Below are 13,543 nucleotides of genomic sequence, written 5' to 3' on the forward strand. Positions count from 1 at the left end.
TGTCACGGCTGTCGAAGCTTAGGAATCACTTGGTCATGAGCTGAATGGAGGCATGCCAGTATGGACGGTTCTCGGCTACAACTTCGGTTCGGAATTGTTCGTGATGGTAGTAGATGTTTAGTATGTAACTGAAGCCGAAACAGCCCAAACAAGTCGTCAAACGACAACATTAAACGAAAACACGGAAATGCTGGCTGGCATGGAGTGTCAAATTTTAGCAAATCCATGCGGTATGAATAGAACTGCTGGTGCCGTCTACGGCGATTGGACGCGGCGCTTGCGGATTTTTCCATCATTTATGCTACTGCAGTGTACATTTGCATACCGAGAATGTCGTCGTTTTTATGTGCTCAGATGATTATCTAATGATATTTTTTTCTCTAGATTAGAACTTTTTTCCGCATGCATGAGGTTTGAGAGCCAGTGGCGTTGCTAGGGTTTTAAGGGCTAGGTGCGGAGTTAAATTTGGGGACTTTTAAAATAGAAATGTACAATCAATATGTGGCTGTTCAAGTAATTGGATACAAAATGTCCTTTTTTGAGTTGTATTGTAATTAAAAGAATAGAGCTTGTGTTCATGTAATGTTGAAGTCGTTCAGAAGAAAAAAAAGTAATCAATGAAAGGTAATATGTCTATTGGAACCAATACGTCACTTGGATGCATTAGAAAAACAAAATGACGCAAATTGAAGATTCTTGAGAAAAAACAACATGAAAAAATCTGTGAAGGTGGAATAACTTTAAAGTAGTTCTGGAAATAAATGATTTGTATATAAGTTCTATGAGAACTTGAACATTTTGACATTGTTATTTTTAAATCTGATAATTTCCCTATGTTTAACGTTATAGCTGCACACAAATTCTTGGCATTTCTGATAACAAACATTAAATTCAAATATCGAATATTATGTGACATATGATAATGTTTAATATGAGATAAACCACCATGCGGCTGAAAGTCTCTACTGTTTTGAATCATATTCCGAACACTTAAGGCCAACCTTGACTTCAAATGCATCTGGTAGGCATAAATTAGCTGATATTTGTGAAAGTTTTAATTTCTTCGCAAAGTCTAACTGTTAGTTGTTGGGTATGCCGGTAAAATTGTGTATATAAACTTGTTCAGTATTGTTTTTATGTAAAAATGTGGAATAGCATTTTGATTCAAATGCCGAACACTGTGCTCAGTCTGTCTCATATTCCGAACACCTTGATTCAAATTCCGAACAACACGAATAAATCGAATTCGAATGAATAATTAAGCATATAAATTTATCTGAGCTTGTTCTACTGGTCTCAAACTAGAGAATCATCACTACTCCCACGGTATAGATTATATTGAAAACGTTATAATTGAATTACAATTGACTATCATTTCCTTGTTATTTTATGACATATTTCAGCGAAACATTTCAACCAAATCGCCATACAAAAGCCGAATGTTCGGAAAATGAGTCTGTTCGGAATTTGAGACAAAACGGTATATTGAAAAAAAAAAACAAATCATTCTAGATAGATTTCTCAGAAGGATTATATGAGTTCTTGGTGTCATTATGAATGCGAAATAACAGAAGGCAACGCTACGCTACTGGTGAGCTGTTCTAAATTTCAAATATATACAAGAGTGTCGTTTTTTCTTCCTTTGCAGAGCACACAAAAATGATGGGAAGCAGAGCTGGAGTGCACGTGGCGCATGCATTGCTTCTGCTGTTGCTGGTAGGAAGCCAAACGTCTTTGTTGGCAATCTCAGCCAAAACTTTCAACAAAGAGAAGTGGTCCTTGCCGGGGGAGGGACGTGACGTGCTTTGTTCTCGGACGCGGAATTTCGCCGGATCGCCTGAACAACGGGCAGCCATCGTAGAGTGGACGAACGCCGTACCGGCAACGGAACTCACGGAAGATTCCCCGGTGCTAATGCAGGCTAATGAGAGCAGAATGAGGTTAGTTAAATTGTGTGTTTTTTTTGTGGATTTGTAAGGTATGATCATGTTTGATTGGATATCATAGCTCACATACACATTGAAATGGGTGCCTTTGGATTTTATTTTGGATTCCTTCAAGTGTTCGTCTAGGCTCCTCTAAGAATTCTTATACATATTCTTCAAAATATCATTTCATGCGTTCCCTCTCGAAATAGTTTTGTAATTACATCTGGTATTTCTGTATACTTCTTTCTATGTTAACAAGATTTTTTTCATGAGATAGTTCATGGGCGAGAGATGACTACTTATTCGGTGTTAAATGCGAATATCAAATTATATCGCGCATCTGGTTTGGCATGAAAATATCATGGATCGCATCACCAATTAGGTGTGACTCCTGGATCCTTACCTTCCCACTGATAATATTTTTTCCCATGACAATTGTAATTTGCATTATTATTTGCACATCAAAAGCTAATTCAAAGTCCCATTGATTGAATCTATGTGCAACTAAAACTTTTCTGGTCAATCGCGGAGCAGAGTTGCATTTTGAATGCCGTTTTGACTCATATTCCGAACACTTACGGCCAACAGTGACTTCAAATGCATCTGATAGGAATAAATTAGCTGATATTTGTGAAAATTTTTGTTTCTTCGGAAAGTCTAACTGTTAGCTGTTGGGTGTGCCAATAAAATTGTTTATTAGAATTTGTTTAGTGTTGTTTTTACGTAAAAGTGTGAAACAACATTTTGATTCAAATGCCGAACACTGTGTTCATTCTGTCTCATGTTCCGAACACATTGATTCAAATTCCGGACAGCACGAATAGATCGTATTCAAATGAATAATTTCGCAAATAAATCTATCTGAGCTAGTTTTACTGGTCTCGAAATAGAGAATCATCACTACTGCCGAGGTATAAAATAGATTGAAAGACATTCAAATTGAATTACAATTTACTGCCATTTCCTTGTAATTTAATGACACAAATCAGTGAAACATTTCAAGCCAATCGCCATACAAAAGCCGAATGTTCGGGATATGAGTCTGTTCGGAATTTGAGACAAAACGGTAGAACATGATCTTGGATTATGAACAGTACACAGTTTGCGGCGTGTTCAGCAGCTGAGCAGAGAGCTGAAAAATCAAGCGTGTGCTAGAATAAGGGCGTAAGTCGCATGATCGATTTCTCCTCGTCGATCCTCTCTTCTGTGAATAAAAGTGAGAAGATGCGGGTTTGTTGACATTTTTTCACTTCAGGATGCTAGGCAGTAATGCAATGTTGCCTCCTGAGGTGAAAAACTGCTGACAAACTTGCGTCTTGTTGTCTTTATTAACGGAAGAGAGGATCGATGAAGAGAAATCGATCATGCGACTTACGCCCTTATTCTAGCACACGCTTGAAATGCAAATATCAATGGTAGGGGAATTCGAAACATAATGGACACATCAAGCAAATGCTTGTTTTAAGACCATACAATGACATTTTTTTCAAATTACTCCCGGCTAGTTTTCAAGTTTTATGTTAGTACGACGTGCTACGTTCATTCATGGTTATAAAAACCATATCATATGCCAGAGAAGTGAGACAGAAAATTAGGTCCAAAACAAGGCTATTAAAAAGATATTTTCTTATTGGTTATAAGGCCGGAACAAATTTAAAATTTTACTTTTGTCACCCCCCCCCCCTTCAAATGTTTCAAAAAGTCAGAGGGGGAAATAAAAAAAATGTCTTATTTTAAGTGATGGTTTGCACTGTTGTTTTGTGTTTTAAGCTAGTTTTGTAATTCGTCCTTACAATATTACATGAGACAACAGGTGTTAGTGGATTATAAGTCCTAAAACGCTGTAATTTTCAGTTAATTGCCTATGAAAATGGTTTACAGGTATGTTCCGTTTTTATCAACACGATCGGCAATTTTCAGTTGACAAAAACGGAACCGTGACAAAATCGGAATAAAATAAAATTGCAGTTTTGCCAGGATAATACACAATTTCATCATAATAAAGGACAGTATTCATGTTTAGGAGCTGTGATTAGCATTAAGATAGTTCATTCTTATAAGTTCGTAAATAAGGTGGATTGCAGACTCTAATCAATAATATGATAAATTAATGAGATATATCAATAATAGTTTAAGTTTTCTTGGTTAGAATTTAAATGTATGAAATATGAAATAATTAAACAATAATCGCATGAATGTGCTATGCATCATGAGGTAGGTTATATTTATAAAAATAACTACAAGGAAGTGGGTCACGCTAATCATTGTTGTTTTTTTCAAGAAAGATTTAACAAGAAACAACTTATTTTTCTTCTCTTTATCATCATCCTTCTGCTTCTTCTTCTTCTTATTTATGGTATTACATCCCAACTGAGGAAGAGCCTTTTTCTCAGCTTGCTGTTCTTATAACCACTTCCGCAGTGATCAACTGAGAGTTTTTTTTTGCCAAGGTACATTTTTTGCATTTTTGACACTCGATTAGCGATTAAATGTGTGGTTATGTTGCAAGAGTTTTGCTAGTTTAAATTAATATTTACGGCTTCCTGAGTTTTTAATTGTCAAAATCTATTCTGTAAAATGATTGTGGTGATTTTCCTTCTAAAGTTATCACTACCAACTTCGATTGGGGTGCACTAATAGCCATTCTAGAACAGTGCTACCTTCACCTCTTAGCTCTGCGTTAGATCACGAATAGGCTAGCACTAAACTGAACTAAAGTTCTGTTTTTTGGTAAAACAATATTGAATAGGTTCATGAAAAACACAAAAGTGTACGAACTCCAGAACAAAAATAAGCAAATTAGAACTTTTTGGTTAGAATTTCTTTTGTTAAGTTTTACGTATGGCAGTTGGTATAAGCTCTTAATTAAACTTTGGGTCCTCACGCATGTTTGCTGAAAGATCAAGATCCCAATAAATTTGAGATAGAAACGTGCATGACGTGGGACCATCCAGTATTAACAGTTTCTCAAATTGTCACCCATTTCAGTCCTTTTCCCTCTTTCTTGATGCAAATTATTTGTATGGAGATTCCAAATATTTCAATAGATTGTCAAGTTTTGCTGGACCTTTTCCCCTATCCTTGCAATAGGACCTGTTGCTATAATCTGTGCAATGTTATAGAGTTTGAAGAATAAAAGATAATGTTCCAAATATGTCAAGGTCGACACTCTTATCAAAAATAAAATTAACTCGATCATGTCCCTTGCCATTACTAAAACATTCTTGAATTCATTACCAGGTACATCCCTTATAACAAAAAACTGAACATTCTCATTGATATACCCAAAGTAACAATTCCACAGCAATTTGGCATTCGTGTGGATTTATTAATGTTTCATGACAGTGACGTGAATGCTATGATAGCTAGAGGCGACATTTAACGTTGCTAGAAGATGATAATTTTCAAGTCAGCTCTTAGTTGTTTTCGAAACCTTTTAGAGACAAACTATAAACTTAAAATTTTGTGGCTACAAAACCAGCTTTTTTGCAGCACATAATACCTCATTTAAACTGCATATGGTGGTTGAATGATAGTTGTTTGTGACGGCTATGATAAAAAATTGGTATAATACACCTTGTTGTCATAAAAGCTGCTTCAGTTTAAAGATTGACTTACCTCATTCATACCTATTGAACAGTATTTTACCTTTTCAAATGCATTGCGAATGCATTTCGATGCATTGAAACACTTATTCCTGACGAAAAAAAACAACACTAATGTCAATTTTAATTATTTCTGCGTATATTCTTCATAACAGCATACCCAAACTGCAAACTTTGTTGAATTCTGCTTGGTTACCATGAAAAGCGAAAAAAAGCTGCATCATCTTCAATCAGCATTTGCTATGGAAATGTTACATCCACAAATGCCGAATCATAACAATGTGCCCTTATTTGTGTATTTATGATGACAAAACAGCATTTGTCGATGACAATCTATCAATTATGGTTCCGCCATATTAATTTCACTCCGATTGCCACAATTTCACTTTTTCAAATCATATTATCTCCATGAATTCACGCATTTCATGCTGATTGTGTGATGATTAAACTAACTGAGTATAATTTAAAGCACAATTATTGCCCAATCAAACCAAGAAAAGGCGAAATGTTTTATTCTTCGCCTGGCGGTGTATTTTAGCAAATGCTAAAAAACTAGAAATAAGCCACTTTCAGAGAGGGCACAGGCAAATTTACATCTCACAATAAATCTCACTCGGCACTAAAGATTTGAGCATTATATCTCAATAAACCACTTTAAATAAAAAGCACTACGAAATAAATTATCACAGACGTGTTTTCAATCTTATTTTGTTTTGTTTACGTTGTAATAAATCCGGCAAGATCGACGTTATGATAAAATCATTTTGAAAATTATGCGACATTCGTCTAGAACAGGTGGCCTAAAAATAGCTACCATAAATGCTATTTTGCTTTATTCGTGTGACATAAATATACACTTCATAGCCTCTTTCAGGGTGGGCCAACTAGTCACGTTCTGATGCGATGAAGGCAACAGTGCCTTGACCGTGGTTTTATGTGCGTTTATTTATAGCACCCTGGAAGTAATTCGTAAAACTAAAATTGTTACTTGGGATGTCTGTCACATTCATATCGAAAATTCTTTTATGTCATTTTATATAAGAAAGAGAAGAGGTCTCTGCAAATCTCGTAAGTACGTATATCAAATTCCAGTTGCTGTACACCAAATTTTTGATCTATCTTCTAGCAAATTCGTTTGCAGAAACCAATTCAACAATACACCATTTTACTGATATTCAGCACTTATGAAATTGTTTACTGGAATTCAGCAATCTTACTTGCTGGATACTTGTCTATACCATCGGAATTGCTGATTTTCAGTAATTTACATGACAGATGATTGATGACCAGCAATCGATTTGAAATTTTTTACGGCACAGAAACATGGTGTTGATGTTTGGTTTTGTTAAATAAATTCTAATGGCATGTTACGCAATTGAATTTTATGTAATTTCCATATAAATGATGTTGAAATAAACAATACCTATATTTTACACCAGCCAAGTGCTGGCGGCTGGGAATTTCTGGAAGGCAGCAAAAAATCCCACTAAAATAACAAATAATCAAATACAAGTTAATCCCTCTACCGGGAATGAATGTTTTTTTAGCGCTAAAAATGAAACTGCCGGTAGAGGGATTAATCAGCAAATTCAAACATATATTGCTGGATGGTCAGCAAACCAACCTTGATGAAAATTTGAATTGCTGAAAGATCCTGAAAATTTTCTATTGCTGGATCGATTGCTGAATTTACAGCACAAAAAAAAATCAGCAAAAATTTGCTGGTTTACAGTATTGAAAATTTGATGTGTAGCAGGCTTAATACTTCTCAACATCATCAGAGTTCAATGACATATTCTGAAATAGCGTGCTGGTCTTGCCTCTTTGTGAGAGAGTGAAACAATTATAAACAGAGAGGCAACGAAAAATGAGCGACGAAGATGCAGAACAGAGAAAAATTTCATAAAAAAGAGTGCCATCACAACTCTGCGAGGGTTATTTTGTTCCGGCGGGACACTCAAGAGTTCTTTTAAAGTGTGAGTTAATGTGAGCATAGCAACAAGAGAGAAAGAGTAGCAGAAAAAATCCTCTTATTTTTTGCACTCTCTCTCTCTCTCTTCCGAATCGTTTGAGGATCTGTGTTAAATCATCAAGATCTGTGTTAAAACATCAAAATCGCTTTATTTTTGTATCGCAGATGAGTTCTGTCAAGCCTGATTGCTAGGACGTGGCCAGAGCAACTCTCGACTGTTGAAAGATGCGTCAATCTTGTCCAACAGCCCATGCTAAGTTTGAAAACTCTAATTGATTAGCGGATAGGAAGGAGTCAAACCTTATTGAATCGTATATGACTTGACATCTATTATGTATCGTAGGTGACACACTAACACTAACATAATGCCGAAAATTCAACCCTGAGGCTATTGAAAAACATTTAATTGTTTCAAAGTAAGTTTTTAATTTATATTTCAAGAATTTAAAATTATATAAAAAAAATATTTTTTTGGTGTTGATAAAAACGGAATAATTTGTTGACGAAATCGGAACGTGACAAAATCGGAGCGTGACAAAATCGGAACGTGATAAAAACGGAACATACCTGTATTAAATTTGGAGTCAAGGTTTCTCCAATAATATTCGAGTTTTTTAGTTTATCTTGGACTTCTTCTGATTGCTTGTTTTGTTTTAAATTTTAAATTGCCACTCTGGTAATAAACTTATCATCTTGATCTGGACAATACAATTAACAATTATTAACACTTCGCTGAGTTAACACATTTGAAATGCATTTTCTTTGAGAATATGTACTTTAGTTCCAAATTTAACCAAAAGTATGGGGCCACGACAAAACCGAGAAATTTTAGTTTCATCACCTTTGTCACCCGTGAAATTTTAAGAATTCTAACGAAATTTCTATTATCCCTACTTACAATCTATTATACTGCAGTCCTATGCATATTTATCTCACAGTCGCTCAGGTTTGCAAATAACATGGTACAAGGGGGCATAGAAGGACAATATATATCACAGAGCCAATTTGCTTATTTGTTTTTTTCAAATCTAGTGACATATTTTTACAAATAAAATGTTACATATATGTTAAATAAAATAATAATAATCTAAATTTAGTTTAATGTTGCATCCAACTAAAACATTTCTGCAGTGTTCCTAAAATTGTAAATAGCTTAAACACAATTCGAAATTTTAATATTTTCCCTTACCAAAAGTAAAAAAAGATGGTAAAAAACCTGGAGATTGATGTTATGCAAAATCGAATAATGAAAAATGTTATGATAAAACAAAAAAATGGCATGATTATTGTGAAAACATTTTTATTGAATGGTAATATGTGGCAAAAACATGGTTTTAGATTATATGAGTATAAACAATGATAAATTTACTTGAATTTCCATTTTATTATTTTTTGTCCCCCCCTCGACACATTTTAATAGAAGGTGACAAAAGAAGATTTTAAGATTTGTTCCGGCCTAAGTGACTCCAATTTATTGTGAAGAAAAATGTTTGTTATTTAGCATTATGCAATAAAACATAGAGAGTAATTAGGTAAAAAAACGTTTATATATGCAAGAAATAGAAATGTGTCTTGCTTCGAAATCTGGACACTGTTACTAGGTTGCTTCAAATTCCGGATATTTTTGCTTCAAATTCCGAACACTTGTTTTTGACTAATATTTGCATATTTTGTTGTAATTTACTATACATAATCAAAGAAATTTTTTAATAATCTCTATTCACTGTTTCAAATTTACTGCACTGAATATATTTTTAAGCTTCATATGTATTCAATGACATCACCACGTTCAATAAATCCAGTCATTATATTTTTACAACGGAAAATACAAGGTTTTAATTAGAGTTTATATTGTGCATTTTTTCTACACGCTCACAACATTCTTTGTTGAATTTTACGACACTCTTGTTAATTTGGCAAACCTTGATTGTTGAAATGACAAAAAAAGATTACTGTTTTAACATACTGAAAAAGTTAAACTAAACAAACAATTCCGTCGATTCAACCTTGCCAAATTTATGAAGGCATAGAGTGACTAAATGAGTAAATAAATAATTCAGTGTATCCACTCACATAACACTAGCCAAAATAAAATATTTTGAAAGAAAAACACTCTAGATATTCTGTAAAAAAAATATTAGAAAATTGCCAGAATCCTTTACCCTAGGAATTTGAAATGGGATTTTGCGTGTAATCAATCAATGCCTCTTTTATTGAAACAGCGTTTCTATACTTCAGGTAGAGCTTTATTGCTTTAGTATTCTACTATTATTTTTATCGACTAGTGGAATTCAGTGCGGAAAAGCTTTCGAATGACGATTATAAATTACCCATTTCACGCCAAATTGATTCCTAGCTGGCAGCACCCTCCCAGATTTCAATGAAATTTTGTGAAAATTCATCTAAACTTTAAAATGGGCCTAACTTTTTTACCAGATTTTTTTTTAATAATGTGGTCGAAAATGGAAACTTCTACAAAAAAGTAGTTTCTGTGTGAATAGTGTTGTATAGATGACTTGTAGATAATACAAATTTTTGAATATATGAACATATTATGCTGCAAAAATCTCGTGGTTTACATTGAAAAAAAAACAAAGATTTTCAAACGAGATACGCGTCATTAGCCTCTTTTTATATGGAATTCTCGGTAATTTCAAACAAACGGAAATGTGGCATAATAATATTCAGCAGATAAGCCTGACGAATCGACTATTTAGAGCAAGTATCAAAGGTTTGTTTCAAATCTGGAATGATTTGGTTGCTCTGGAACGCCCACGTCAACATCAAAACGAACTTACGCGGATGTCTTCCACGGGTTCATTGACCTTCACCTGATTGATGCAACTTTTTTTTCCGGCATTCGCACTAAATGACCAGTCCACTGAAGTTTGCCGTATTTTATTCATTTATTAGTCTTCGCTCCTGTTCTTAAATAAATGTGGTTAGAGAGCCAATTATCAGCGTTTAAATTGACAATGATGTTTCATTTGGGCATGCTTGCATTTCTCGATGCTCTCTTTGCATCAATATTAAAAATTGATTTATTACTTTTCGAAACACTTTTCAGTGTTTTACGATAAAGGGTCGCAAGGTGTTTTGTACGAAGTTATTAACGAAAGAATGGATCTATGAAGTCAGATAAGCCTTTATCAAACAACAGTGTAGTAATGTCGTTTTCCTTTGAAAGCTGCGGGTCTCTAGGCTGGTTGAGTAATCCGTAAAAGAAGATATTCGCAGTCAGAACACATGTTTTTACAACACAGGAAACATCATTATCATACGTCACAAGTGTTTTATGGCTCTTCAAAAACTTCAACTACATCCCCATCCAGCACTGCCTCAGCACCAACACAACTGAACCTGCTAATTTCTCTACATGCTATCATATACGTTTAAGTAGAGTAAATGGCAGTACAAGCTTATCCTAGTTGTCCCTCTTTGAAATAGTGATACCCTACTCTACTGCATTGCGATCGATTCCAATAAAGTCTTCGTCTGCAAAATCAAGGAGTATATGCGACAAAACGCAATATTGAACAATGAATTCGGAAACTCATTTCCTTTTTATTCCATGTAATTTAATAAAAAAAAGTGGGCACCTTGTCTACAATTCATACACTTGATTGTATTTATTAGCTTAATCAGCTTTCCGTATTTATGTTAAGATATTACCATCTTTTTTTAGAGTGTATGAAATTACCTGCCCCAGCTAGATTTTCGTTAATTAGTCGAAGGTGGCCTAGATATCATTAAACATGATTTCAGGTATAGAGAATGAAAGTCCTAGTGATGTTGATAGTTAAGTAGTACTACTTGTGACATATCACAATCATGTTTTCCGTGTAGTTAAAATCCTGTTGTGGCTGAGAATGTGGAACAGGATAATGTTTACGTAAAATTCTGAGGGCAATACTCGGTGGAAAACTAAACGTAAACATCAAGAGTAGTACCAAATGTAAAAAGAAGCAATTTTTTTTAAGCTCAATAAATACGGCAGACTTCAGTGGGCTGGTCATTTAGTGTGAAAGTCTAAAAATAAGCTGTAAATAAATAATATTCAGCATTGAGTGATTCTCGTTTATCGAATATAACATCAATATTATGTTGGAATTTATTACTTACAACTCCCCTAAAAAAACACCATACTTAGAAATTGCAGAGGAAAAGAATCAGCTTTGCATATCATTCCAAGAACTCCTATGCGCTGACCAAAAGGGATTTGTAATGTGTAGCAGACCAACAAGCTGCAATGAGTGCGTGCTAGATGATTGCCAATTTCCAGAAAGCCATGTAAAAAATCTTCACGTCAACGTCTGGTATGTGTGGCTAGAGAAAAAAAATCTCAACGCAAATGAATGCGACAATCGATCCGGGGTCACGTACATGAAATAAACAGGAAATGAGCATTGCCATCATGCAAGGTTACTTCACGAAACAGTGCTTCAATTTCCTTGGATTAGATGTTTCACACAGCTTCAGATCAAACTGATCCAACAACGATACTCAGACTTTAGTAAGTTCAAATGTCATATCGTTATTGTTCGCGAAGTCGTGACGTTTTAATCAATTAATTGACTGCCATTTACTGGCTTCTGGTGATTTACCACCGCACCACCGTTAAAATGTTCAACAGTCCGCAAGCAAGTTTACGATTCGGTTGATTTTATTATTTATGACATTATTTCAACTGCACACGACCTGGATTCAATCGAACGGCATTAAAATCGAATGATGAATAATTCGTACTGAGTGTGTAATATATCACTTGAACCGTTTGATCCATAACCGCCGAACTGAATTCGATGAGAACTTTCTTCTTCCTCTGCATGCTGTAATTTTAAATTTCGGTTTCGGCAAATCACCGCCCGAAAAAAAAACCAACAAAGCCGAGATGAGAATTGCTGGACGAATTAAATTTTGAGGCTGCTATCCATTCACACACAATAAAGTTGGGTACCTACTTCGAACGGGAGGAGATCATCAAATCGTCATGCCGATGCTGCTCAAACAATATCATCCTACTGCACTGCGTGGATTACCGTAAACTGGGGGCAGTTTGGTATATACTTTAAGGTGGACATGCATCTAAGCCAAACCTCGAATTTTTAAGAGCACAAATCTAGAGAACCTGACAATCGTTCGGGCTGAAAATTTGACCGATTGGTCACCACCAGCGCCACCACCATTATCCAAGTGAGATCCGCTCACCATCGATTGACGGTATTTAAGCCCAGGACGCCATCCCGTCGGTAGAGAGGAAAGGAAGCGCATTGAACTGCCGCCTCGGGACAGTACTTTGTGATGGGGATTTTGAGGGATGAGGTACGGAAAACAATAAAGCCACGATGAAATTACAAAACAAACATGAATGAGTAAAGCCATCGTCGTCAACACGATATTACTCGCTCGCAACGGAATAAAGTTCCCATTCATGACGGAACGGAGACTTGTAGTTAGAGTGCTCTTGTTAAGGTTTTGGATCTCTTGCGGACGGATTTTTACGTTCGCAAGGGTTGAGTGGGGCGAAGGGGTTATAATCGGCACAAGACGGAATTCGTCACGTTCGATGAAGTGGTCGTAAAAGTTCTAAAATTAGTGACTAAACGTAACAGGACTTTGGTGAAGTTTGGCTCCCTGGAAGTTTTATGTTGGACTTTTTGTTAGTGCAATGACTTCAAAAGTGAAAATCAGCATTCAACCAATGTAGAAATGAGGAATAAAGCATAGGGGGATTAGGGGCATAATGAACATACGGGGCGAAATGGACACCCTCTCAATATCTGATAATACACATATTTCATCAAAAGTTCATTCACTGCATGAAATCTGTAATGCATTTGAAATGTTTGACGGTATAAAAGTTTATTTTTTGCTTCAATTGTTCTTCAAAATTTGACTTAAAATTTTTCTCAGTTTCAAATTGGCATATAAGCTAGACCGTGGAAGAATCAAATTTTTGAGCAAAGTAACGAACCCAGAAAGGTTCTTTTTAGCTATTATGATTGAGGGAGAGCCCTTTTGCATATCGGAATGATTGA

At 35.2% G+C, this 13,543-nt stretch overlaps 1 protein-coding gene across 4 annotated transcripts in view; it reads left to right on the forward strand.

Moving 5' to 3' along the window:
- LOC5578086 overlaps positions 1 to 13,543 on the forward strand; it is an 80,221-nt gene that overhangs the window by 20,845 nt on the left and 45,833 nt on the right. For all 4 annotated transcript variants that reach the window (XM_001656730.2, XM_021851112.1, XM_021851111.1 and 1 more), the window contains one exon: positions 1,649 to 1,940. In XM_001656730.2, coding sequence (XP_001656780.2) covers positions 1,660 to 1,940 — 281 coding nt within the window. In that variant the 5' untranslated portion in view covers positions 1,649 to 1,659. The remainder of the gene's footprint in view (positions 1 to 1,648; positions 1,941 to 13,543) is intronic.

Source organism: Aedes aegypti, chromosome 3, assembly GCF_002204515.2.
Source record: "Aedes aegypti strain LVP_AGWG chromosome 3, AaegL5.0 Primary Assembly, whole genome shotgun sequence".
Taxonomy (NCBI): Eukaryota; Metazoa; Arthropoda; class Insecta; order Diptera; family Culicidae; genus Aedes; species Aedes aegypti.